Here is a 25,998-nt window from a genome sequence, read left to right as displayed (position 1 = left end):
CATGCACCACTCAGGCAATGATCGCGCAAACAGGACGTTGAATCGGCAGACAATGGTGATCCACACAAAGAAAGCCAAAAGAACGACCGTAGTCCTGAATGGGTCGGAGGAGGGGACACAATAGGGGAGAAATCGAAAATCGCAAGTACATGAGAAACGCAAAATGCGTGAAGGGGGTAGAGGAAGGATCTGGTTTGTGGGTTCAACCTTGGAAAAGAGTAACAGAGTGGGCAGTGGCAACAAGAGTCAAAAACAAATGTTGATGAGGAGTTGGCGAGAATGACCCCAAGTTCTCGCCTCCGAGACAAGATGAACCAGAAAGAAGATACCGAGAGTGCTTTGAAACAAACCATATGCTTGCAAGACCGAAAATTCTTAACGAGAAGTGGAGGGTTCTGGGCTCCAACTGGTCCGCTGACGGTTTTGCGGTCGTAGGACGGCGTGGGAGGTAGGTTTCTTGTTGCCACCACCATAAGCTTCACTAGGCTTGTTGTTGGTTCCCTTGCGGGATCTAACATTGTTATTGGTATTGCGGCCTCGAGGCGGACCACCCTTGCGTTGGATGAGAACGGTCCTGGGTTCAGATCCCCCTGGAAGAAAAACCGAAGCGCGGGTGTTCCCATAATTGTCCCGATCATTGTGCCCAACCAGGAACGGCTGAATGCTCTGCGCTTGTACAGGCTTGAAATTCTTCCCACGGGATCGTTCTGATGGACGAGTTGCGCTCCACGAATTCTGGGGCGCCATATTCGGCACACGAACAGCAGGCAGAGAGCCAGGTTCGCGGTCTTCAAACATCTCATCCTGTTCATTGACTTGTCGAACGGCGACATCACCATCGCCAGCCTGCGAACCAATCTTAATCTGCGGGATTGAAACAGATACGGCAGTAGCATGAACAGGAAGAGGCTCCTTGGTAGCTGATGTCACAGCTAAGACACTCTTCTTCTGCGTAGGAGTGGTCTTACCAAATAGGCCGTTGATCTTGTCCTGCCAAGACAGTGCAGTGGAAGGAGGCACCACGTTACGCGGTGGCGCAGCTACCATTGAAGCAAATGTTGGCGGACGCACCGGGGCACTTATGGCCTTGGGGGGAAGCTTAACAACTGGCTTGGGAGGCTTAGGAGCCGGAATATTAACGTGCGGCCGCTCCTCTACTCCGTAATAGACAGGGTGGCTAACTTCCTCGGGAGGAGGAGGCGAAGGACTGCTGCGCTCCTTCTCGGCGACCTGGCGCTTCGACTGTTCAGATGCCGGGGGGAAGAATCGGGAGCTCCGGGTAGAAACATTGCCGGCTGGACGAACACCAATATCAGACACGCTGAGAACATCCATAGGAGTATCAAGACTGGTAAGGGGGTTGGATTGCTGGGTTGCGGCCGCCTTGGCCTTGGCGATATCTTCATCGTTGTTGATAACCCTTTCGGTGACCCGGGTGACGACTCGTCTGCCGTCTTCAGTGGCACGGGTCTTCTTCCAAGTCTCAGTGAAAACCACAGGCGCAGGTGGTGGGGCTGGGGCTCCCTTCTGTCTGTCATTAAGTCGCTTTAGGAACTCCTTGGCGTTCTGAGATTCCTTCTCCAAGGCGTTCTCGTGGAAGTTATTCCAGTCGCTAATAGCACGAGCGTTCCGTGTGCTCGGCGGGCCGATTGGGCCGGGGCGTCCAATTGGATTGAGGGCTTCAAATGAGGGGTGACGTGCCTCCGGTGACGGCAAAGAATCGGATGGCTCCTTAGGAGCAGAGTACTTGGGAGGGGTAGGCATATTTGCCGAATCCAAGCCCAGTTGGCCTAGAGGATTTTCACGTGATGCAAAAGTCCCCAGAGGTTGGTCAAAAATGCCGTTACCGAGAGTTGGAGTGCGGTCACTACCAAATGGTTTCCACAGGTTTTTGGCCGATGTAGATGGCACAGCAATGTTAGGATGGGACCACGGCGAAGCAGATGTTAAATTGCCTTGCCACTGAGTACCATGCTCGTCGAGCTTTGGATCAGATGCCTTGGTCTGGACTGGTGAGTGAGGTTCAGTTTTGAGATGTGAGGCAGAGGCAGGTGCAGAGTCACGGTGGGTTTCTTGGTGGGGTGATGAGACACGTCGATTGAGATGTTTGCTCTCAGATGTCCGGTCATGCACACCAACGAGTTTCTTCACAGAGTCGGGATGATGCACTTTCATCATACCATACTGTTTTGGTTCCCGGTTGGGTTCTGGAACAGGAGGTTTGGGTGGTGAAGAAATAGAGTGGATGGGTTGAATAGGAAGTTGAGAGGGTGTTGGGGGAGGATGAAGAGGGTGGGAGTGAGGATGAGGTTGAAGAGAGGAGGGATTGCGAGTTTCGGGAGCTTTCTTCTCTGGCGCAGGACCCATGGCCGCGAGACGTTGTCTAATCCTCTCCTTTTTAGCCGCTTCCTCTTTCTCCTCTTGTTCAATTCTTCGTTGCCTCGCCTCTAGACGTTTCTCCTTCATAATACGCGCTTGTAGAGCAACAGGGTCCTCCTGAGGTTCTTGCGGAACTTGAGGAACCGCTGCCTTTGCTTCCACATGAGACATACCTATATCAACAGCTGGACGTGCTGTGCCATTTGGACCAGACGGAGGATGTTCATCTTTGCCATGGTGCTGCTCGTGACCCACTATTGCTGAATCACCCAGACCGTTCACTTGAGAACCTCTTCGAGCATCGTTGTATCTTGGAGGAGCATCAAATCGGCCAACAGACATTCTACGGCCGAATCCTCCGCTTCCTCCACTCACATTTGATGATGTGCGACGACGGCCGCCCCAGCCCATACCATCCTGATGGCTAGACCTGTGCGTCTGGAATGCAGCAGATGGCTCTGCAGGTCCACTTGGATGATCATTAGGCCTCTGCAAGACTGCAGGAGCACGGGAGTGTTGGTCATGACGCCAAGATCCTCTCTTGGTTTCCGCCACGGGCTCGTACTGAGAAGATCGAGGATTGAAAAGCTGAGGCAAATCTGACTGATCTTTCCATGCACGGTTAAAATCATCCGCTGCAATCTCCTTGGGTGGTGCCACTGGTGCATGGTGGCTGTCGTCTCTCTGGGGGTATCTCACGGGCGTGCGCTGTTGGTGTGGCTGAGCCGAGGCGTTGACTGGAGATACTCTTTCGACAGGAGGCAGAGGGGCCCAAGGAGACTTGGATGGCGGTGCTGGGCTTGTGGAGCTAGATGGAACTTTGTCATTTGTACCGTTAGAAGAAGCACCCGCAGTTCTAGCTTGCCGTTCAGCGTTCGCTCCAACTTTGAGTACCATAGCACGGGATCCCATTGATACAGCTGGCTTCGGCGCAATCTTGACAGGCTCCTTCATGATGCTTGGCTCTACAGGCGGTAGCTCTTTCTCTTTGGGCTCCTGATGACTAGGAGCCGGTGGCGGTTCAATGTGAGGTTGAGTAAGATTGACCTTAGTTCCATCTGTCCACTCGATCGTCTCAGGGGCCCAATCATCCTCATCGTCATCAATATCCGCCCACTTTGCTTCGGAGCTGATAGCCCCATCTTCTTGGATACGAGAAGTCATGTGAATTCCATATTGTTGTTTCAGTTCTTCATCAGTCAAGTGTTTCGGAGGAGCGGGCACAACAGCTTTTCATGTTAGTTGAAGTGATTTCACTGCAGAGCATGACCAATACATACGTCTGTTCTTATTCCACACTTGATTTGGATCAGGCCCTGATCCACCGGGCTTGCCTCCGCCTGCTCCAGCCTTCGAAAACGAATCACGCATGCCGAGTGTAGTCTTTGCAACCAAGCGCGGTCGGGAGCTTGGCTGTGGGGTACCAAGTGGTGTTGTAGAGGTCGGCGCTGGTCAAGTTAGAACCAACTATAAGAAATAATTGACAATGAAAGTACCTTTCTCGAGCACCTTAGGTGGTGCTGGAGCTCCCGGAACCTTGTTCACTGAAAACTTAGCAAATGAAACCGGCTTGAATCCTGCTGGTTTTTTGACTATGCCAATCTGAGTTTGGTTCCTGCCATCTGATCGGCTCGCATCCGATTCCGAACCACCTTGTGATGTTGCATCTTCTCCGCCGTCCGATGCCGAGGCCAGTCCATTAAGTTCAAGAGCTCGAGTCGCAACAACTCCAGAGGCCTGCTTAAAAGTATCCTGTGCCCAAATTTATTAGCAAGTCATTTGGAGCGCATCCAGAAGCGATGCTCACTGTCGTCGAGCGCCCTGCGTCTTTGTCACCGGCGGCCTTTTCTCCCCGTGATACAAGAGTATTCGTCTTCTCATGGTTTTGCGGGTCATTCAAGTTTGATTTGTTCGATGTAGCGGCGGTCATTGCGATATGTTCGGTCTTCCCTGCGTCCCCTCCAGCAGATAGATTGTCGTTGGTGCTCGCAGGAACGTCGGAAGGCGAAGGCTCGCCGCCCGACAGGGTCTGATCTACCACATCGCGGTTGCTCTGCTCTGCCATAACAATACTCGATTCTATTCCGTGTTTTAATTGCGATCATGTGAGCCAAGCGCCCTGACAGTGGGGAGATGGATCCGGGGACGTAATAGGCAGTTGCGGATCGAATATCCCAGATTCCCATGAAGACATACCTATCGTGAGACACCAAGGATCGCCACAGTTGCACTGGTTCCCTGACTGGCTGCACCCTGAATAAATGGGATATCACAACCAGGGATGGTATCGGCCAACTCTGTCGGATGTTGATGAGAAAGCCCGTGACAGGTCGGGCTTGATGTGGAGAGCACGATCGCGGAATCGATAGGCGCGTGTGTCTTGGGAAATCCGCAGCCCAAGAGGTCCCAGAAAGGGATTAGGGCAAAGAGGGAGGGAGTATGCGTAAGGACGGTTGATGATACAAAGATAGGGAGGATGATACGAGATTCAAGAGTCAACTCGGGTTGGAGCTGAGGGTCGCTGTTTTCGGTTTAGCGTGGCCTGTACGAAAGTTGTGAGGTCTGTCTGCCCACACACCTTGAGATCTCTTCGAATCGAACGTCTAATTTTTTGATGCTGTGATCAGTTTAGTCGTTGCTTGTAAGTGGTAAGTTCCCGGAGATTTCTTGATATCTGGTGCGAACTTTGTATGTGATGAAAAATTATGGAAAGAGCCCGTCACTCAAAGCTTCTAAGATATGTATACCTCCAAATCTACTGCAACTATGACAAAACGACAAAACGACGAAAGTTGGTAAAGCTAATTTTGAAACACAGTGAGACTCTAATATTCTCGCCGAAACAACAGTTTTCCCTTTGCACTAGGCTAGAGGATTCAGTATATACATCAATCCTCCACCTATTCGATGAAAAGGGAAAGCTTAGTGGGGGTGGTTCTTGTGGTGGCCTAGTCAATAAACAAAGTCAGTGAAATTCCAATTTCAAAAAGGGAACAGAGACGGTTCTAAAAGGGCGGGAAATACGTACGCAAGTGGAAGTAGTACTCCAAGCTGTATCCCAGAATCAGGATGCCGCCAATAGCGTGGACAAGAGCTGCATAAGAATAAGTACTTGAATCAACACAATAGAACGACCGAGGAATACATACGAACACCCGAGGCGTTCTTGCCGTTGAAGTAGCGGGCCTGGTAACGACCGATGAGGCCGGTAGGCTTGACAGCAGCGGCAGGGCCACGGGGAAGACCAGCGTAAAAGGTCACAACACGCTGCATGCGGGCAGCATCCTGAGCGGCACCGATGGCCTTGATTGATAAAAATTTGTCAGCTGTGAAGGCGAAAGAAAGACGGCATTTTAATCAAATCGCGGGCTTTGCGAAAAACGGCTTCGGGGCGGGACGGGTGTGGAAGGGATGCACGAAGTCGAAGATGGTAGCGCGTGGGTAACTCACATTAGGGGAGGCAACCTGGAGATACAGTTAGCATCATTCAAAGAGTCGGATGACTACAAATTATCATGAATTAGAGTGCTCTTACCTTGGGGGGGATCAAGGTCGAGAGACCTCTGCGGGCAATGTAGCTCATCTTGTCTAGGCTGAGTGGGGTCAGAAATTTGTCGCACTAGATATAGCGGCTCTCTATGAGCATTCGCAGAGCGGTAGAGACATAGACTTACGTTGATTCGCGACGCAAGTGAACCAAAGAAAGCAGATGGAGGAGGAAGGAGGAATAAACCGAGCCCTGCGGGTGTTCGGCTTGCCAAGCCCGGCTAAACCTGATTCGGGGGTGTCGTGACCTGCCTGTAATTCGCAACCAAACCACACATGAAGAGAGTCCTCACTGGCAACGACCATTCCCCGCATCCAAAAAGACACAATGTCACTGTTCAGAATTGGGGGTTCTGCTAGCCTTCGGGTCAGCCGACTTTCTGCGCCTATCAATGCCCGTTTCGTCTCCATCAATGCCCCGAAGGGCGCTCCTTCCGTGAAGACGACCACCGCGGATGCTCCCACTACGCCTTCGAAGGGCAGCTCCTTGATCACCAAGGAGACTCCCTCCGAGGCTATGACCCGTCACCAGCCAGATTATGAGGCCACCATTGACCACGGCACCTCGTACGACATCCCCCTTTGGTTCCGTCGCAGATCCTTCCACTAACCCTTTGTCTTCACTCAAGGCAATTTTCCCCGGTGCCCAAGCGCGTCATGGATGGTAGCGAGCCAGGCAACACTCTGCCCGCGGCCGTTCTCTCCGGAGCCCCTACTGATCTCCAGGCCCGCAATGTCCGGTACGTTATACAAATTTGAAGCCGTATCGCCTAGCTCCCACACACTAACACATGACTCTTGCAGCATCTACCGCCCTACCAAGGCCGCCACACAGTCTGGTACCTGGCACCAGCACCACTGGCGCATGGATTGGGACATCTTGCAGCGGGGCCACCGTTGGGAGAACTCGCTCATGGGCTGGCAGTCGTCTGCCGATGGCATGCAGGGCACCAACTTGAAGTTCAAGACGAAGGAAGACGCAATCGCTTTTGCCCAGAAGCAGGGCTACGAATACTTTGTCCAGGAACCGAACGAGCGCCGCTTCGTGCCCAAGTCCTATGCCAACAACTTCGTTCACGAGCCGAAGAAGATCAGACACATCAAGACCAAATGATTTGACTTTGCGCCGCATAATGTACATATTTCCTGTTTACCACTCAGACTCAATTTCAAGCACTTCTATATGTCGCTTTGAGAAATAGCGTATCTCTAGACTTCATGAGTTTGTGCTAACAAATACCAGTCAGCTCCCATTCAACTACCGGGAGCACGAAGAAGGGAACGATGTCGATTCTGCTTCTGTTTGGTGACATGCATAAAGTTTTCGCAAACGTCAGTAAATTTGCACTTCTCGTGTTGTGTTTGTAAATCTCATGTTCAAACTAATGTCTTCGCCTTCGATGCGACTACAGCATCGCGACCCTCTTTGCCGATCGCATGCTCATAATATCGACTATACAGCATATTTAAAATCTATCCAAATCCAAATGTCTCAAATCTGTAGGTGTATAAAACTAGAATTGGAGTCTCACGAAATGCAATATAAAGCTTCCCGGTCAATAAATCAACTCCCAGTCCAGTAGCATTGTACTGAGATGACCCATATTTGAGTTGAGGGCCTACCCGTGGACTAGCGTAATATCACTACAACATACTCGGCTTGTTCGATATTTCAGTGTATCTTTTAATGTTATAGAAAACTTGCTTACAATAGTCTACCAGCCAATGCTTGTAACTCCAAATGCCCGAAACTTTTTGGAACAGCTGTGCTCAAATTCTGACGTTCTTTCTATACAATCGTACAGCCATTAGGTTCGTTGCATGAGTACAAGCAAAAACATGTCCAACAGACCATCAAGTAAGGGCTAACTTTAGTTTTGGGGTGCTTCGAACTGATCTATTCAAACTTCTATTTCGGGTTATAGTGTATCTTTAAGGATAGATGCCTCGCGACATGTGTATAGCAGTTGTGAGAACATAACTTCACCTGTATGGTCGATTCTTGCTTGGAAACTCCAAGGTCCCACTCAAGTCCACGAATCGAGAAAAATATATCTCTGGGATCAGCGCTTCCACCTATGTTGTGCAATATACGAGAGGCCCCGCATAACCAACCCTTAAATCTACATTTATACATGAATATAAACCTGTAAGGCTAGTAATATCCACACCCATTCAACTAACCAATAAATTGTGGCTTGGTCTTACGCCGGAAACATTGAAGACAATAACGTACGAGCAAAAACCCAGGCGTAGCTAAAGCCTGAATGGGCCCCGCCACCCCCACTCTAAAAATTGATAAGATCAAAAAGATTAACAACTTTTCTTTTCCCACCTTTATACTCCCCTCGTCTGACAACATCCCTCAAAATGACATCCGGAACAGATGTTACCGTTCTCACCCTCCGTAAGGTGCTGGTCTCCGAATCTGAGCCGCTTGCTCGCCGCTTCCGCGCTCTTTTCTCCCTTAAGCATCTGGCCTGCATGCAGCCTACCACAGACCAGACTCTCCCCGCCATCGAAGCTATTGCCGCAGGCTTCTCGTCGCCCTCGGCTCTGCTAAAACATGAGCTTGCCTACTGCCTTGGCCAAACGAAAAACTTTCAGTCTGTCGCACACCTGCAGCATGTGGTGAAAGATGCCGATGAGGATGCGATGTGTCGCCATGAGGCTGCCGAGGCGCTGGGCGCTCTTGGGTACGCGGATAGCTTGGACATCCTTAAGAAATTGAGGGATGATACAAATGAACTGGATGTAATTCGCGAGACTTGTGACATTGCTGTCGACCGAATTTTGTGGGAGAACTCCGAAGAGCGCAAGGCCGAGAAATTGAAGCCTAGGTACGATCCGCGTGGGATGATTTTATACCACGAGGAGAAATGCTAACATTGAGATCTTTGATTTACAGCGATTTCACTTCTATCGACCCTGCTCCACCAATGCCTCTAGAGGCCAGCGCTGAACCCTGCATCCCTGACCTGGAAAAGACGCTTCTTGACACAAAGCTCCCGCTGTTCCAAAGATACCGTGCGATGTTCGGTCTGCGCGACCTTGCCTCGCCCCCAGATCTTCCCACAGCAGTCAACGCCGTCAATGCGTTGGCTAAGGGCCTCAAGGACCCCTCTGCTCTCTTCCGTCATGAGGTTGCCTTTGTGTTCGGGCAACTCTGCCACCCTGCCTCGATCCCTAGTCTCACAGCCGCGCTGAGTGATCTCTCGGAAGTAGGAATGGTGCGACACGAAGCGGCGGAGGCCCTTGGCAGCCTGGGCGAGGAGGAGGGTGTGGAGGAGACCCTGAAGAAATTCCTGAATGACCCTAATCAAGTGGTCAGGGACAGTGTCATTGTTGCTCTTGATATGGCAGAGTTCGAGAAGAATGGCGAAACCCAATACGCGCTGATCCCGGATAGCGCTGCACCCGTTGCTGCATGATGGATATCCTGCAAAAAAAGAAAATTGTCTCGTGACGGTCGTGATTTTAATACTCTTGTCCTGCTAGTTATACAGCCTTTCCCCAAAAATAGATTTTTCCCCACATCTTTTGTACAATCCGTGTTCCCAAGATTAGTTGTTGGAGGTTTCTCTGTCGCATGGTCAGTATTTGCTAGAAATGCATAGACACATGTTTTCAAAGCAGGGTGGGCATACTTGAATCCGCAGACACATCTGTAGAACACAGTACTTCCTTCATCGGCACTGCGCAGTTGCACCGTGGTGTAGAACATCTGCTTCCTCCCACAATCGTTACATGTACGATCAATGATAGCCTCAGTCTTTCGATCCTCTGCTGACAGGGTCTGGACTGCGGATCGTTTGGCTCTCAGTGCTGAGGGGAATGCGGAGGGCTTGGACTCAGATACGGTTGTCACAGGAGTTGTATCTGCAAATAGAAGTCAGTAATGAACCACCTATCGGCCTGGGAAGAATGTGAAAGGTTTTTGTCCACCCACCTTTATTCCGAGTACCGCAGACATCACAGTGCAGAATCGCATCCGCATTGCCGGTAGATTCTCGTAGGAGATTTCCGCAATCGGTGCAGAAAATCAAGGAACCGATGACAGACATATTGATGGGTGTAAAATGGAATTTATGGCCTGAAAGCTGCAGAAGATCAAAAGTGCAAGTAAAGTGACAACGAATCAGGTCTTACGCAGCGAATAATCTACGCAACTTTTTTTTGACGCACGAGCCTCTAGATAGGCGGTCACACGCGGCAGTAGTGGTGCCGTCACCCATACGGAATTCATGAACCGCATTTGATGGTAGCTCCGCTCTTTTTCTTTCAGATTCTGTTTGTTTTATTAACTTAAAGGATCATGTCATAAGGCGCCTAACTTCTTTGCCATGTCTCTATCAGGAGCATGTCAACCTTATGACTCGCGCCTACTTCTATTGACTTAACCGCGACCATGGACCAGAATGGACGACCCGCCGTCCAGGTGGTCATCAACGGCCATGATCAGATGCCACCATATGTCTCCAATATGCAGTTTCAGAACCAAAGGCCGCTGTCTGTGGATGAAGCACTGCAGTACTCATCCATGTCCAGTGCGCCTGTTTTTGGTCTCGGTTCGTCTGTTCTCTCTAATCTCTCTGAAGTCTGCTCAATTTGCTGACAACTTGTACGTACAGACTGTATCCTACGTCCCGATGTTGGCCGACCTTCAAATACCACTTCTATAAACCATGTCCTCCAAGAAGGCCGCAAAACACTCGGTGAACTTGACACGGAAATGCAAGCTGGACAGGATGATTCTAGTCGTTTAGAAACGTCCCGAGAATATATTCAACAGTTGCTGGATGGAGAACAGCTTACAGAATTGTAAGGAAACCTGAAGTCTTTGAAGTGCAGTCAACTCATCTGGATTTCATAGCAAATTCAAGCTGCCTCGGGTTCCTACGCGAAGTCAACAACAGTTGCGCCCAAACGATCCTGACGGTGCTACCTCCGGTCGTAATAGCCTTGGTTCCTTCGCACGGATGATGCTTAGCTCTACCGATATTGCATTCAGATGTAAACCCTAACAAGTCACGGATACATATATACAGAGTCAATCGACTAACCGGCTGCAGACCCCGAAGCACCCCCAAAGACAAAACCCGAAACTAAAGGCCTCACCCCGAAGACCGCTGCTTCATTGAATCAGCGCGCATACGTTGCGAACAAATTGAACTCGGCGTCTTTCTCAGCCTCTTTTGAGCTGAATCATCCACCTACATCGAGCCAATTGTCCGTCGTTATTCCAATCAAAACCGTACCCCTACACAGCAATGACGTGAACCCGAAGAAGCTCCAACTGAAAGCACATGACCAGGACGCTATGGCCGTGGCGGCGGTGCGACTCAAGGACCAAAAAGAGGAAGCAGATGAAGCCTTGCAAAAGCTTCAAGATCTTCTTCATGAGGTTTTTGAAGAAGAAGATCAACTTGATCCCGATGCTTCGACCCCTCCAACTTCTGATGCACCGAACCCCATTTTCGTGAGCCCGGCATCTTTGCAGGTGCATGGGCTGATACTATCTTCTGATGCTCACACTCGCCTCCAGAAAGCTCTTCGGAAAGTTGCAGGGTTTGACCGACTGCAGGACATTCCTTCTGATTATCTTAACCGCGTTCAAAAATTGTGCGAAAAGCCAATACTTGCTGCACAATCCCCGGAGATAGGCTTAGGCGATTCACTTAATGAGGTTGAGTCCCAGGAGTGGCTGGGTAAGATCGAAGATGTATTGAACGCACTGTATGCAATCGGAACGCTGCTGCAGACGATGTCTGGGCGTCAAACCGAGCGAGAGCTTTGTCCTGAAGATCTCATCGAGGCCATTCCCACTGTTCTCAATCAACTGTTTGACCATTGCATTATTCCCGCAGTGGAATCGCGTCCTGGTGGTAAAGACAGCCAGTACTTCCACTTCTTTTCGACCCAGAAGCGGATCATTGGCACTCTTGTTCACCAGAGCAAGAAAGTTGTTACTCTTTTTGCAGAATTTTTGTCCCGCATTGATGTCTCCGAGGGGACGATCACGGCCGCGGAATTCTTTGCTGCAAAGCTAATATTTGTGGAAAATGCACACAATGACAAAGACTCTACTTTAGGATATCAGAAGTACGAGCCTGTGAGACGTGGTGCGATGGATGTGCTGGCAAAAGTGTTTTCTAAATATCCTGAGCAGCGACCGTTCATCCTGGATGAGATTCTGGTCTCATTGGAAAAACTCCCCACCACACGTCAGAATGCTCGGCAGTTCAAAGTTGCAGATGGAAAAAATATCCAACTACTCACCGCTCTAGTCCTGCAGCTTGTTCAGACAACGGCTCTGGAAACACCTTCGCGATCGAAGGCCAAGCTTCGAATCAAAGCACAAGCCGTTGACGACAATGACGAGCTCATGGGCCTTGGTGAAAGTCATGCCAACGGCAAGTCTGATGACGACGAATCAGACGAATCGTTGGAACGCTTAGCCAACAAGGCCAACCGACTCTACGACAATGCCATGCGCTCCGCACAATACATTGTGAACTTCATCGTACAGCGTGCTATGAACTCTACGAAAACTGGCGACCAGCCTTACCGGAATATTCTGGATCTTTTCACTCAGGATTTGATCAGTGTACTGGGCTCAGCTGATTGGCCGGCTGCGGAATTGCTTCTTCGGATTTTGGCCTTGCGCATGATTCAAATCACCGACCAAGATAAAAGCGCGGCCACTTCGAAGAGCATGGCACTTGAACTTCTTGGCTGGATGGGATCTGCTATCTCGGATTTGATAGCAACCGCTCAGCACATGCTCCCGGCTCTGGAAGATTCCGACAGTGAATTAACTGATTACCTCAAACAACAATTTGAGGAATTTTGTTCGGGCGCACTGCATCATCAAGACCTCATCACTCCAACGGGTCCGTATAGGATTTCGCTCGAGCACCTTTTGCAAGACAAAAATTCAGACAACTGGCAACTGACCAGTGCGCGGGGCTACTACTTGGCTCAATGGGCCAAAACAGCCTGCGCCCTATATTACAACTCGGAGGATCAGGAGGAAATTGCGCATGACGAGGTGACTGATGATTTGGTTTCTCTATTAACAAGGTCCTTCTCAGATCCACGCTGGTTAGAGACCCACAAAGAATTCGACAAAATTCCCAACGTGCATGGCAAGTTTGCCTATATCCTCACGGTCTTGAATTCCAACTTCGGCAAAGCATTCGACACCATCCTCAAAGTTCTTTTGGCCTCTTTCCTTGGTGACTCGGCCAAGGTTCGCAGCCGCAGCTTGAAAAGTGTCATCTACATGCTTGAAAAAGACCCGAACCTTCTTGACAGAGACCCTTCTGTTTTACGTGTAATACACCGGTGTACAACGGATGCTTCACCCATGGTTCGAGACTCTGCGTTACACTTGATTGGACAATGCATTGGTTTGAAGCCTAAGCTTGAAGAAGAAGGATGTCGAAGTATTTTGGCCTGTGCAGCCGATCAAACAGCTGGTGTCCGAAAACGCTGTATCAGTCTTTTGAAGGAACTTTACCACAAAACCTCTCGGAAGGAATTGAAGCTGGCCATTCTCGACAGTTTCCTCCAACGCACAGGCGATCATGAGGAGAGCGTGGCATCTTTGGCTCGCCAAACTTTTGAAGAGATCTGGCTCGTTCCATTCCACGAGTCCATTGATTCCTCGTCCGAAGGGCCAAAATTGAAAATGGCTCTTGGGGAGCAGGTAGGCCTTATCGTTGGCCTGACTGAGCGCAGTGAAGCTGCCCTGGAGTCTCTTAGCATCTGTTTGAAAGCGGTCCTTTCAGACAAATCTAAGTCCGCGGCTTTGAATTTCAAGGTTTGTAAGGCGATGGTCTCTACCATGTTCCAGAGATTGGTGGAGGATTCAGATGGATCCAGCAAGGAATTCCAGCAAGCTCTTTTACAGACGATTACCGTCTTTGCCAAGTCGAATGCGAAGCTGTTCACCCCAGATCAGCTGGAGGCCCTGCATCCTTACATCGGACACCTTTCTACCGCAGATGATCTTTTCATATTCCGATCGGTTGTGGTCATCTATCGCTGTGTCTTGCCGTTCTTGTCCTCGTCCCACAACACCCTTCTGAAGGAAGTGCAGAATGACCTTTTCAAGAGTGTTGCCAAGCTCGCCCGTTCAGAGTTAAACGAAGTCATGGCTTGTTTGTGGACCATTAACAGTATTCTACAAAATACGAACAGACTGGTGAAGTTGACAGTTTCAGTACTGAAGCCATTGCAACAGTATAAGAGTATTGATCTCTCCTCGACTACACACGCTGCAATTCTTGCCCGTGCCAAGAGTTATATTCGCATTGCAGGTTGTGTTGGGCGGCATTGCGATCTTGACAAGTATACATCTCATTTCAAGAGTGAATTTCCCACCTGGGCTGGTGGCTCGGTTGCGGGACTGATGGTTGACTCAATTATTCCCTTCACTGCATCAAGTTCACCCTTTGATCTGAGGGTCATGGCTCTGGAAAGCCTGGGATCTATATGCCAGTCCTGGCCTGGTCAATTTGGCAGGGAACGCACACGGCAGACTTTTGCTCAGGCTTTCAAAGAAGATGCCCCAAGCCTGCAAAATATCGTTCTCAGATCATTTGCAGACTTCTTTGCCATCCATGAAGGCAAGTCTGAAAAGGCCGTCATGCCAACTGCAGAAGCTACCGCCCAGGAAGACACTACCAGATTAGGTGGCTCTTTGAGAGCTAGCGACAATGATGGTGCCGCTGCCTTAATCGCCCAACACTTCCTCTCAAACATGCTTCAGGTAGCACAATCTCGCCAGGATACTTATTCATTGACTGCCATTGAACTCATTGCGAGTATCAATAGACAGGGCTTAGTGCATCCAAAAGAATGCGCGGGCGTTCTGGTCTCTCTGGAGACTTCTACAGTCCCTGCGATTGCGAAAATCGCGTTCGACACGCACAAAATGCTCCATCAGCAATACGAATCCATGTTTGAGCGAGAATACATGCGGGCTGTGCAAGAGGCGTTCTACTACCAGCGTGATATTGTTGGAGACTCCAATGGCGCTAACGCTCGGCCTTTTGTCTCGAAGCTCGCACCGTTGTTCGAGATTGTCAAAATCAGCAACAGCCGTTACCAGAAAAAATTCTTAGCAAACATGTGCTCCAAAATCAACTTTGAACCGAAGAAATTGGACGTAACTGGCAACCCTCCAGAGCACCTTCTACTGGCACGCTTCATCTCCCAAAACCTGGCCTATTTTGACTACGGTCAAATGGCTGAAGTGGTGCCGACCATCGCATGTATGGAGCGTATCGTTTCTTCGACTGGCACAATCATTGCACACGCGATTGAGACGGAGATATCTCCCACCCCGATCGGTCCGCCTCAGTTAGATTCTTCAAATGGCATGATGCTAGGGTTTGCGCCTGAGATCCCTCAATCGACAGTCATACCGCGGCAAGCAAACCCTGCCACATTGAGATTGTTGGCAACTGCTGCTGCATCATTGTCAATGCTTTGGGAAGCTCGAACTCATCTTCGTCGTCTCTATGGAGTCAATGCTCACAGCAAGAATAAAGAAGGGAAATCTGCAACGAAGGACCTCAATAGAGCTGCCACCAAAGTGCACGGTGTGACCGGTGATAAGTTCTGGGAAGCCATTGCCAGAAATATGACAGCTCTGGACAACGAGGAAGCGATGCACCAAAAATGTCGAGAATTTGCAACCTTACTCTCCATAGACGAGGAGTTCAGGGTGGAAGGAGACGAGGACGCTGAAGGGGACAGCCTGGACGCTGCTGGAGAGATCGATCAGACAGTGCCTCCTCGGCCCATGAAGCGGAAGAGCTCCATCTCCAGCTCAAACCTCAGCAAGCGACCTAAGAGCCGGAAGAGTTCAACCGGAAAGAAGAAGTCCAGCGCTGAGCCGGACGAAGACCTAGATTGGGACTGAATTCGCGGATCCCCATCATCCGTCACTGGGAATATCTTTTTTTTTTGCATGTCAAGCGAGGTTGGCGTTTACTTTATTTCCCTCTGCACATGAAGCCTTCCACGGGGAATGGCCTTTTATTTTTATTTCGAGATCGAAATGGGTGGGTGCTTTGTTTCCTTTTTTTTCATACATACTCTGAGCTTTTTTTTAATACTACAGCTCGGCCCTATATCCACACCCATCAGTTATGGGCATATAATAGAATTCAACGAATTCTTTTCCATTGGTACATACGCAGAAGATCTAGCTATCTAGCAATAGTTGTGGTTAATATCACGGAGGAGCTGTCGTGTGAGTTCGAAGTTTCGATGCCGGGTTCCCGAGTATCTGCTAGCACGTGACCTTTCTTCAGATGACGTCGCCGATGATGGTTGGCGTCCATTCTTGTCCAAGGTTTAAAACTTTTGTGCTCGATAGACTCTTTTTTGTCTTAGATTGTTTCTTCAAGGTCGCTCGTTATTTGAGTGCACGGGAACGGACCATGAGCTGCTTCGTCTCTTTTTTCCATCGCTGAACATCCTCCACACAAGCTCCCCTCCTGTGACAATGCTAAACGCGATGCTGCGTCGGACCCGGGCGGACGGCACCGCGATGAATTCATTGGGATCAGTACCAGGCCGAATTCATACCTCGAAGGCATTTTTTACATTCCGCCAACCTCTGTCTCGCTCCTTACACACTCCTCGGCAGCGACCCGCCCCTCAATGGCGACGAGTCTTGGCACCGGGCTCGTTGCCGATCCGATTCAAATCAGAAATCGCCGCTAAAATCGAACCTTTGAAAAAATCACGTGCTCTAATTGCTATACGCAAGGTCTTTACATTTTGCGGGTTCTTCATCATCACCAGCGGCGCCGTGGTCGTCGCCTTCTTCATTTACGATGCCAGTACATACCGCGAAGGTGCCAGTGGGATGGATATCCCGGTCTCGGAATTTGCTCTCAATCCTCGACTCGGGGGCCCGAAGAACTTGCCCATCGCCGATGTGCTAGTTGGCGACTACGACTCCGAGGCTATGCTTCAGCAGAAGGATAAGCCTCGTCTCGTTATCCTGGGAACGGGTTGGGGTAGCATCGCGCTTCTTAAGAACTTGAACCCTGCCGATTATCATGTTACTGTTGTTTCCCCTACTAACTATTTCCTGTTTACTCCCATGTTACCTTCGGCTACGGTTGGCACTTTGGGTCTTCGGTCGCTGGTTGAGCCTGTTCGGCGCATTATTGACCGGGTTAATGGCCACTTCCTTAAGGCATCCGCGGTTGATGTCGATTTCTCTGCGAAGCTGGTGGAAGTATCCCAGGTTGGCCAAGATGGCCAGACAAAGAACTTCTATCTTCCATACGACAAGCTTGTTGTCGGAGTTGGTATGTTGTGCCAAAGAACAAGCAGGTTCAAGTTCCAAAATATTGACATTTCTATGTACTAGGCTGTGTAACAAACCCACACGGTGTGAAAGGCCTTGAGAACTGTAACTTCTTGAAGACAATTGACGATGCTCGTCAAATCAAGAACAAGGTTCTAGAGAATATGGAACTAGCGTGTCTCCCCACCACTTCTGATGAAGAGCGCAGACGCCTGCTGTCTTTTGTGGTGTGCGGAGGTGGCCCAACCGGTGTTGAATTTGCAGCCGAGCTGTTCGATCTCCTCAATGAAGATCTGCTTCATTCTTTCCCTCGCATTGTACGAAACGAGATGTCTGTCCACATCATTCAAAGTCGAAGCCATATTCTGAACACTTACGACGAAGCACTTTCTAAGTATGCTGAGGTATGTTTTCTCCACATCTGAACCTACCCTAGAATCTGTCTGGTGTTAACCCCTTGTAGGGTCGATTCACTCGCGATGGCGTTGAGGTGTTGACAAATGCCCGTGTTAAGGAAGTGCGTAGCGATCGGGTTCTTTTCTCCCAAATGCAAGACGGCAAGACCGTTGTAAAAGAAATTCCAACTGGACTCTGCTTGTGGTCCACTGGGGTTGGTTAGTGCGCTAGTGCCATTACTCGTTACGTCAAATCTAACAACATCTCTTCAGCCCGAGCCGAGATCTCAGAGACACTCTCTAACAAACTGGAAGGCCAAAACAATAAGCACGCCCTCGAAACAGACTCCCATCTCCGCGTGATAGGCGCCCCATTAGGCGACGTCTACGCAATCGGCGACTGCTCAACAGTCCAGAACAATATCGCAGACAACGTCATCAGGTTCCTTCGCACCGTTGCCTGGGAGAAAGGCCTCGACCCCGAGAAAGTGCACCTCACTTTCTCCGAATGGACCGAATTCGCCTCTCGGATTAAGAGACGCTATCCGCAAGCCTCAAGCCATCTCCGTCGCCTGGATCTGCTCTTTGAGCAGTACGACAAGGACCACTCCGGCACTCTTGACTACGGCGAGCTGTCCGAGCTCCTGCACCAAATCGACACCAAACTCACGTCCCTGCCTGCCACTGCCCAGCGCGCTAACCAGCAGGGCGTGTACCTGGGCCGTAAATTGACTAAGATTGCCGCCGCACTTCCCGGTCTCAAGGCCAATGAGGTTGATTATGGTGACCTCGACGAGGCTGTCTACAAGGCGTTTAAGTATAGACACCTCGGAAGCTTGGCGTACATCAGCAATGCTGCTATCTTCGACTTTGGTGGTATGAGCTTCAGTGGCGGCGTCATCGCCATGTACCTTTGGCGTAGTGTCTACTTCGCTCAGAGTGTTAGCTTCCGTACGCGGTGTATGCTGGCCATGGATTGGGCCAAGAGAGCGCTCTTTGGAAGAGGTATGCCTTTGATTTTCTAATTCTTTCTCCGGCAACACTCGTGCTTTGTTAACTTTTTATTCTCCAGATCTCATGAGCTTTTAAGGAAGGCAATGTTGCCTCTCATTCGTGCTGTTATTACTTGTTGATCTAGACACATTCGTGATTAATTTTATTTTCGATGTCCGGCAGGCAGTGAGTCCGATGCTGTTTTGTTTGCTCTAACATTCGTCCATAGACTTGCATTTGTTGCTTCTTGATCAGTTTTCATAGTCACGCTTGAAATATATTTGCGGGACGGATTTATGGTTTGGGGGGGACAGCTGTCTTTCTTGCTCCGCTGGTTGAAGCTGCATACCACAGGGTTAGCATCTACTCCGTACAACATACTCTATCAATACCTTGGTCAAATACGTCCATAATATTTTACACTGTAGAATTACCATGTCTTGGACTAAGAAGTATTTTATGTGACCTAAATCAAGATTTAAAAAAGGCGTTGATATTGCAAAAAGGGTCGAAGCACCCATATTGGAGAACTAGTGAAACGCCATTGCCCGAACACCTAGAAATGTGGATCCAAGACGCCGCGCTAGAGGAGCAAAGGAAAAAAAAAAAGCAAAGGAAATTCGGCTCCCACAGGACTCAGTGAAAATTTGACTGACAATCAAGGCCAGCCTTAGGGGAAAGTTCGATTAAGAGATCATTGGATCAGTATCGGTGTTATTCGACATCAACGTGTCACGAATGTTAGTAGCATGGTCATTACTGTTACTGTTGTCGTGAGAATCACCGACCAAGCCGATGTCCAGTGTATCTGGTATGTCTTTTTTGGCCTCTCGTGCCTTTTGCTCGGCATATGCCCGGGTCTTCACAAGATTGCGCAGCCGGGCCTCTTTACGAGCGCCCTGGTTCTGCAGAATTGCCTCGTTGACTCGGGTTGCGATCTCTTTACGAAGTGCAGGGTCCAGGAGCGACGCAAGCGAGGGGGCCAGTTTATCACTGGGAAAAATCAGAAGCGCTAGGGTCCGCTCGAGGTCGTCTAAGAACTGAGGGTTTGTAGGTGCGCGTGGTGCAAGTTGCGCCGTCGCGAAATCAAGGGCGGGGGTGATATCGCCACCGGGAGTGTCCATGCAGGTACGGATCAACTCAACCAGCTGCAGACGCAGGAGAGAAAAGTGCAAAGAGGGATCTTCGTCAAGAATCTATTGAAGTCTTGTTAGCCATGGCACTTAATTTGAAGTGTGACGTGATGATAAGAATCAATTATTGGCAGTTGCTCATACTGAGGACTGAAGATGTTTGTTTTTCTGCAAATGTCCCGGAAGGGAGTTTAAGAGTGGTGCATGAAACTTGGTATAATCATAGCAAGTGGGGCCAAGCGATGTGCAATAGAAATAGAACAATGAGGGGGAAAATCTTACCTGAGGGTTCAGCTCGTTGATTTTTTCAACAGCGACCTGGATGTCACCAGAGTGAATCGCAGAGCGAATTTCAACTCGCTCTTGGATTGCCTCTAGATCCGTTCTGAGCTGGATGTTGGCCTCCACTGCAAATTTCTTCGCAGCAGCGGGATAGCCGTTGGTGATGAGATAATCCATGACCAAATAGTTGATATCACTGCACGATGATTGTCAGTAACCCTTGATTCAACAAAGAGTGAAAATTTTGCAGTGGTGACGTGAATCAGAAGGATAAGTCAATTTGTTTCTCCTCACATGTTTTCAGAGAGATTCCCAACTTAATTTCAAAAACATCATGTCACGGCGGTGGGCAGGTGGAGGTGTAAGAAGGAAGATAACTCACGTCTTAGACGGCTTGACCTCCTCAAGCTTCCGCTCAAAGTGATGCCAAGTAGGCGTCGCAGTCGAGGGAGTGCGAGACATCTGCATAGTGTTAAAAGGCCAGCAACCACCGGTGTCAAGCCGAGAAGCATACAAGATTAGCAGACATTATGAGCTAGATAGCCAGTCTTGAATCTGATCAGAAGCTACCCGTAAAGCTGGACTGCAACCCAAGAGACGACGGCCATGGGGAAAGGCAAATCGCTGTGTGGGAGAAGACCGAATAGGATGCAAAAGAGAAAAGGAACGGAAAAGCTCGCGGCGGAAGAAGTAGCTTAAGCGAAACGCATGCGCTAAGCTCAAATGGGATGCTTTATAATGCACGAATTTTCAGCACGTGACCGATCGCTCCAACGTTGGAACCTTCCAGGAAATGAACCTCGACTAGCCTGCTTTGGGATTGTCAATTAGGTAATCACCGTGGGTCCCCACCTGGGCAGCTTTCAAGGCTATCAAAATCGAAATCAGAGGGGTGGAGAGGGCTAACCTTCGAAGATACCTACAGCGTTGTATGTCGCACATGTAGAGATGGAATCAATTTCACCTTTATATTCCTCCTCTACGGAAGTGCGATATTCTCCACCATGGCATGACTTGAGCATTATTGGCATTGCTGGCAGCTCTGGCTCCGGTAAGAGTTCTGTGGCGATGGAGATTGTGAAGTCTTTGAACTTGCCGTGGGTGGTGATCCTTGTAATGGTACAGCTTGTGGACTCTGTGCATCTAAATCAAGACCACCTTGTTCTAACATGTTATATGCAGGACTCATTCTACAAGACTTTAACTCCCGAGGAACACCATAAGGCCTATGCAAATGAGTATGACTTCGACTGCCCAGAATCGATTGACTTTGATGTTCTGGTGGAGACCCTCCGTGATCTGAAGAAAGGGTAGAATTGCGTTTTCCCCTAAAGTTCTTCTATTTGATCTGACTGGATGTCACAGAAAGAAAGCGAACATCCCAGTTTACTCATTTTCTGAGCACCAGCGGCAGCCTCATACAACCACTCTCTACTCCCCTCGTGTGATCATTCTCGAGGGGATTTTGGCGCTCCATGATCCTAGAATTGTCGAGATGTTGGATGTGAAGGTATTCTAGTTCCATCCGCTATCCTTGTGCTTGTCAAGGCTAATTTGATGTCCTAGATCTTCGTTGAAGCGGATATGGATGTGTGCTTAGGTCGCAGAAGTGGGTTTCCTTGATTGTGCCATCTTAACCCCATTGACAATTTACAGTCTTGCGTGACGTACGTGAGCGAGGACGTGACGTTGAAGGAATCGTCAAACAATGGTTTGAATTCGTGAAGCCTTCCTACACTCGATTTGTGGAGCCTCAACGCCCTATCTCAGGTAGGCAGTCATATGAGATTGCAAAGCGTCAAGAGACTTTTTTTTAACTATGAATCTCAGATATCATTATCCCGCGTGGTATTCAGAACACGACTGCTATCGGTATGCAATTCCTTCGGAGCTGTTGGGTTTAAGAGCTGTAAACTAACTGATGTAGACATGGTGGTCAAACACATTCAACGCAAGCTGCAGGAGAAATCTGAAAACCACACCGAAGCGCTTCGCAAATTGGGTTTGGTTGCAGCAGAAGTAGAGCTGCCTTCAAATGTGCATGTCTTGCCCTCGACACCGCAGTTCGTTGGCATGAATACTATTCTGCAGAACCCAGAAACCGAGCAAGAGGATTTCATTTTCTACTTTGATCGACTGGTTTCTATATTGATTGAAAAGTACTGCTCTCCATCTCATTGTGCAACCTAAAGTTACTTTGCTGACATCACCGTCGCAGCGCGTTGGATATGACATCGTATGTATCCGCAAATGTGGAAACACCACAGGGGAGCACATACCTCGGTTTGCATCCCAAGGGTATCGTATCAGCCGTGGCTATCCTACGTGGAGGCTCTTGCATGGAGACTGCGCTTAAGCGATCCATTCCAGACTGTCTTACTGGTCGCGTGCTCATCCAAACGAACGAGAGCAATGAGGAGCCAGAGTTGCACTACTTGAAACTTCCGTCGCAGATTGAGGAGCATGCAACTGTAATACTAATTGACTCTCAGATGTCCAGTGGAGGTGCTGCACTCATGGCTGTTCGCGTCCTGATTGATCACGGGGTTGAACAAGAGAGGATCGTTTTCGTAACTTGCGCAGCAGGTGAACGGGGCCTCAAGAGGCTCACTGCCGTATACCCCAGGATGAATGTGATTGTTGGACGGATCGAAGAAGAGGGAGAACCACGCTGGATAGAAAAGCGATACTTTGGATGTTGAAATGTTCATTCGTTTGCTGTTTCTTCAAGTGTATGTGTTGTCTGTTCATTGTGATTTATTCCAGAGACCAAGCATTGGGTTACCAGGGTTGAAAATTAAAAGCATGCTTATACAGAAATTAGGAAATTTACTCAATTCTCAGCAAACTAATCCGATTTTGATGCAAGGTTGTCTTGCATGACAGTAGCTTTTGGGAAAGGAAAGTCAAGAGAGATAAACACGCCGTTTTGAGAATAACACGTGCCTGACCGCCCTGGCTTCGGCGGGCAGAAAAAAGAAATAATTTGTTAGTCTCGACTATTTTCACTTGCTAAATCCGACGATCTCTACCGAGTTTCAGGCATTGCAAATTTTTGCTTGCGTTCTTGTGGTGTGCAAAGCAAAATTTACCAGCGCTCACAATGGCAGGCCTAGGCAAGAAAAAGTCCAAAGCTGGCAAGCCCAAAGGCGAAACCGGTCCAGCGATCAGTACGTTGAGTGGAAGCTTGAGATTCATTTCCAGGAAACCCCATAACCATGATTGCTGACTCTTTGTGTCACCGTAGCGGATCCTCGATTTGCAAACATCCAGACCGATCCTCGCTATCGTCTTCCTAGCAAACGCCAGACTCATGTGAAACTCGATAAGCGCTTTGCGCATGTGCTTGACGATAAGGATTTCTCCAGCAACGCCCCTGTCGACCGTTATGGACGAAAGCTCAGAAAAGATGACACCAAGGAAAAATTGAAGGAGTTCTACCAGGTGGATGAGGATGAAGATGAAGACGAGGATGAGGACAGTGCCGACGACGATGAAGAAGTCCAGAAAGAATTGAAACGGGTCAACGCTGCCTCATATGATCCCGCCCGTGATGGCGGCTTTGAGTCCTCGTCATCCGAAGAAAGCTCCAGCGAAGATGAAGAAGAGGCGGAAGAGGATGTGATCGAGTTCCCAGACCAGCAGCGGGCCGATGTGCCGCTCGGAGAAGTGACGAATCGGATAGCTGTCGTCAACCTCGATTGGGAAAACATTCGTGCCGAGGACCTGATGGCAGTATTTTCCAGCTTCCTTCCATCTGGGGGGCGGGTTCTGAACGCCACAGTCTACCCTAGCGAATTTGGAAAAGAGCGCATGGAGAGGGAGGAGGTTGAAGGCCCCCCGAAAGAGATTTTTGCTTCTGGGAAGAAAAAGAACACCAGCGACGATTCTGAAGAAGAGCAACTTGACTCTGATGAGGAGGAGGAAGAAATTAAGAAGTCGATGCTGAAGGCTGACGATGGCGAAGAATTCAACTCTACACAGCTACGGCGGTACCAGCTCGATCGACTGCGGTACTACTACGCCATTATCAAATTTTCATCAAAGGACGTTGCCAAGCATGTCTACGATTTGGTGGATGGTGCCGAATACCTCTCTAGTGCCAACTTCTTCGATCTCCGCTTCGTGCCTGAGGACACTGACTTCTCCGATGACAAGCCTCGGGACGAGTGCTCTCGGATTCCTGACGGTTACAAGCCCACTGAATTCGTAACGGATGCTTTGCAGCACAGCAAGGTCAAATTGACATGGGATGCGGACGACAAAACAAGAAAAGAAGCTCAGGCACGTGCCTTCCGGGGCTCACGCCAGGATATTGACGAGAATGACCTGAAAGCCTACCTCGGCAGCGATAGTTCCGAGAATGAAGACTCAGATGACGAGGACGGAGGCGTCGAAGTTGTCGATAATACTGCAGGAGAAGCTACGACCACAAAGCTTTCCAAGAAAGAGGCCGAGAGACAGCGCATGCGTGCGTTGCTGGGTCTGAGCGCCGAGCCTACCCGCACCAAAGCGGAACGCCCCGTGGGCGAGATGGAGGTTACTTTCACATCGGGCTTGGCAGGCGGCCATGGCAAGGATACCATCTTCGAAAATGAACCGGAGATCGAAGAAAGCACAATTGACAAGTATGTGCGGAAGGAGCGTGAGCGCAAAAAGCGCCGAAAGGAGAAACTCAAGGCCAAGTCCTCTGCAGGGGATAGCGCTGCAGCGGACAGTGAAGATAATGAAGCTGGTCCAGTCGAGGTGCCACAACAAGTGGAAGAAGAAATGGGATTCAATGATCCCTTCTTTGATGACCCTGATGGAAAGGCTACAGCAGGTTCTCGACGCAAGGAGGAGAGGCGCAAGAAGCGTGAGGAACGTGCTGCTGAGGAAGCAGCGTCAGCAGCCCAACGGGCTGAGTTGGAGTTGCTGATGGTAGATGACAAAAAGGTCAACATTAAGCACTTCGATATGAACGAGATTGAAAAGGCAGAGAAACAGGCCCGGAAAAAGGGTAAGGGCAAGAAGGGCAAGAAGGTGGAACCTGCTCAGGCAGATGACTTTGAAGTCAACGTCAGCGACCCCCGTTTTGCACGTCTGTATGACACTCATGATTTCGCCATCGATCCTACCAACCCCCGGTTCAAGTCGACTTCTGGCATGAAGGCCCTGTTAGACGAGGGCCGTAAGCGCCGCCGTGCCGGTGATGACGCAGAGCCTGAGGCTCCAGCAGAGAGCCGGGATGGCAAGAAAAAGCAGAAGAAGTCTTCAAAGGAGTCTAGTTCTGAGGAGTTGAAGCGATTGGTGGCAAAAGTCAAGCGTTCTCACTGAGAGTATAGTAGAATTGAAACGATTCGGAATTTAATACACACTGGAGTTCAGCCAAAGAAATTGAACTGCGAAACATGATCTCTTTTACACATGTAACTTGGCAATATAAACGGATATACTAGCAACATGCTGCCTAGAATAGCTGACAGTCAATGTGGCTTCTCGTGTCATCTTTCTACGGTGGGAAATGGAAACGACAAGACCCCCAAAAAAAGGAACGGCTGAAGAACAAATCCACGTGGACAGAAGATCCTAGCGTGTAGTCACTATGAAGAGGGTCCCTTTCCTCTAGCGTCGGGGTAATCACCAACATGCTTACAGCGGTCTAGCTAGTGGTGTGGTATCTGGGGTTGCAAGCATGATGCTTGTATCACACGAGGGATGATTGACGGTGTAGAGATGGCATGTGCCCATCATAAGTAATATTTGGATGATAAACAACTTCCCTCCAATCCCAAATTCAAATCCATGCCTCAAATTACACACATCAGCGTCCCTTGAGTAACATGATTCCTTGCAAACCCGACTATACGGTGACACAGGGACAGTAGAGAATAGCAACATAGTGGCTTGTAGTAGTGATTGACATAGGTATCATTGGACACACGCCCAACAT

At 49.4% G+C, this 25,998-nt stretch overlaps 10 protein-coding genes across 10 annotated transcripts; 6 read left to right on the top strand and 4 right to left on the bottom strand.

The window, feature by feature from the left end:
* Positions 1-375: 375 nt before the first annotated feature.
* On the bottom strand, positions 376-4,444 carry Pdw03_0493 (ATPase, F0 complex, subunit F, mitochondria; the record flags this gene model as incomplete). Its single annotated transcript, XM_014675074.2, has 4 exons — positions 376-3,608; positions 3,660-3,827; positions 3,876-4,131; positions 4,187-4,444. The coding sequence occupies 4 exons, from the start codon at positions 4,442-4,444 to the stop codon at positions 376-378; spliced, it is 3,915 nt and encodes a 1,304-aa protein (XP_014530560.2).
* An 857-nt stretch (positions 4,445-5,301) lies between these two features.
* Positions 5,302-6,203, bottom strand: Pdw03_0492 (ATP synthase subunit f; the record flags this gene model as incomplete). The annotated part of the gene is made up of 7 exons (XM_066099620.1): positions 5,302-5,327; positions 5,408-5,473; positions 5,529-5,682; positions 5,830-5,844; positions 5,915-5,972; positions 6,054-6,132; positions 6,197-6,203. 7 exons carry the CDS (start codon positions 6,201-6,203, stop codon positions 5,302-5,304), a joined length of 405 nt encoding a protein of 134 aa, XP_065957347.1.
* Positions 6,204-6,253: 50 nt separating this feature from the next.
* On the top strand, positions 6,254-7,039 carry Pdw03_0491 (NADH dehydrogenase ubiquinone Fe-S protein 4, mitochondrial; the record flags this gene model as incomplete). The annotated part of the gene is made up of 3 exons (XM_014675073.1): positions 6,254-6,492; positions 6,555-6,665; positions 6,730-7,039. The coding sequence occupies 3 exons, from the start codon at positions 6,254-6,256 to the stop codon at positions 7,037-7,039; spliced, it is 660 nt and encodes a 219-aa protein (XP_014530559.1).
* A 1,256-nt stretch (positions 7,040-8,295) lies between these two features.
* Pdw03_0490 (HEAT repeat protein) lies at positions 8,296-9,356 on the top strand (the record flags this gene model as incomplete). The annotated part of the gene is made up of 2 exons (XM_014675072.1): positions 8,296-8,765; positions 8,834-9,356. The coding sequence occupies 2 exons, from the start codon at positions 8,296-8,298 to the stop codon at positions 9,354-9,356; spliced, it is 993 nt and encodes a 330-aa protein (XP_014530558.1).
* Positions 9,357-9,488: 132 nt separating this feature from the next.
* On the bottom strand, positions 9,489-9,989 carry Pdw03_0489 (DNA-directed RNA polymerase I subunit RPA12; the record flags this gene model as incomplete). Its single annotated transcript, XM_066099619.1, has 3 exons — positions 9,489-9,507; positions 9,573-9,804; positions 9,875-9,989. 3 exons carry the CDS (start codon positions 9,987-9,989, stop codon positions 9,489-9,491), a joined length of 366 nt encoding a protein of 121 aa, XP_065957346.1.
* A 344-nt stretch (positions 9,990-10,333) lies between these two features.
* Pdw03_0488 (Sister chromatid cohesion protein Mis4, putative) lies at positions 10,334-15,859 on the top strand (the record flags this gene model as incomplete). Its single annotated transcript, XM_066099618.1, has 4 exons — positions 10,334-10,493; positions 10,557-10,746; positions 10,799-10,938; positions 10,998-15,859. The coding sequence occupies 4 exons, from the start codon at positions 10,334-10,336 to the stop codon at positions 15,857-15,859; spliced, it is 5,352 nt and encodes a 1,783-aa protein (XP_065957345.1).
* A 588-nt stretch (positions 15,860-16,447) lies between these two features.
* On the top strand, positions 16,448-18,747 carry Pdw03_0487 (Calcium-binding EF-hand; the record flags this gene model as incomplete). Its single annotated transcript, XM_014675068.2, has 5 exons — positions 16,448-17,264; positions 17,327-17,667; positions 17,727-17,877; positions 17,932-18,663; positions 18,731-18,747. 5 exons carry the CDS (start codon positions 16,448-16,450, stop codon positions 18,745-18,747), a joined length of 2,058 nt encoding a protein of 685 aa, XP_014530554.2.
* A 590-nt stretch (positions 18,748-19,337) lies between these two features.
* Positions 19,338-20,595, bottom strand: Pdw03_0486 (LisH dimerization motif; the record flags this gene model as incomplete). The annotated part of the gene is made up of 4 exons (XM_014675067.1): positions 19,338-19,847; positions 20,067-20,262; positions 20,449-20,528; positions 20,581-20,595. 4 exons carry the CDS (start codon positions 20,593-20,595, stop codon positions 19,338-19,340), a joined length of 801 nt encoding a protein of 266 aa, XP_014530553.1.
* A 419-nt stretch (positions 20,596-21,014) lies between these two features.
* On the top strand, positions 21,015-22,768 carry Pdw03_0485 (Phosphoribulokinase/uridine kinase; the record flags this gene model as incomplete). Its single annotated transcript, XM_014675066.2, has 8 exons — positions 21,015-21,185; positions 21,249-21,376; positions 21,432-21,576; positions 21,633-21,675; positions 21,723-21,836; positions 21,897-21,938; positions 21,994-22,225; positions 22,285-22,768. 8 exons carry the CDS (start codon positions 21,015-21,017, stop codon positions 22,766-22,768), a joined length of 1,359 nt encoding a protein of 452 aa, XP_014530552.2.
* A 401-nt stretch (positions 22,769-23,169) lies between these two features.
* Pdw03_0484 (Pre-rRNA processing protein Esf1, putative) lies at positions 23,170-25,382 on the top strand (the record flags this gene model as incomplete). Its single annotated transcript, XM_014675065.1, has 2 exons — positions 23,170-23,236; positions 23,314-25,382. The coding sequence occupies 2 exons, from the start codon at positions 23,170-23,172 to the stop codon at positions 25,380-25,382; spliced, it is 2,136 nt and encodes a 711-aa protein (XP_014530551.1).
* Positions 25,383-25,998: the final 616 nt, after the last annotated feature.

Source organism: Penicillium digitatum, chromosome 4, assembly GCF_016767815.1.
Source record: "Penicillium digitatum chromosome 4, complete sequence".
NCBI classification, from domain to species: domain Eukaryota; kingdom Fungi; phylum Ascomycota; class Eurotiomycetes; order Eurotiales; family Aspergillaceae; genus Penicillium; species Penicillium digitatum.
Note: the sequence above shows the minus strand (reverse complement) of the source record. Positions and strands in the feature narration are given on the sequence as shown.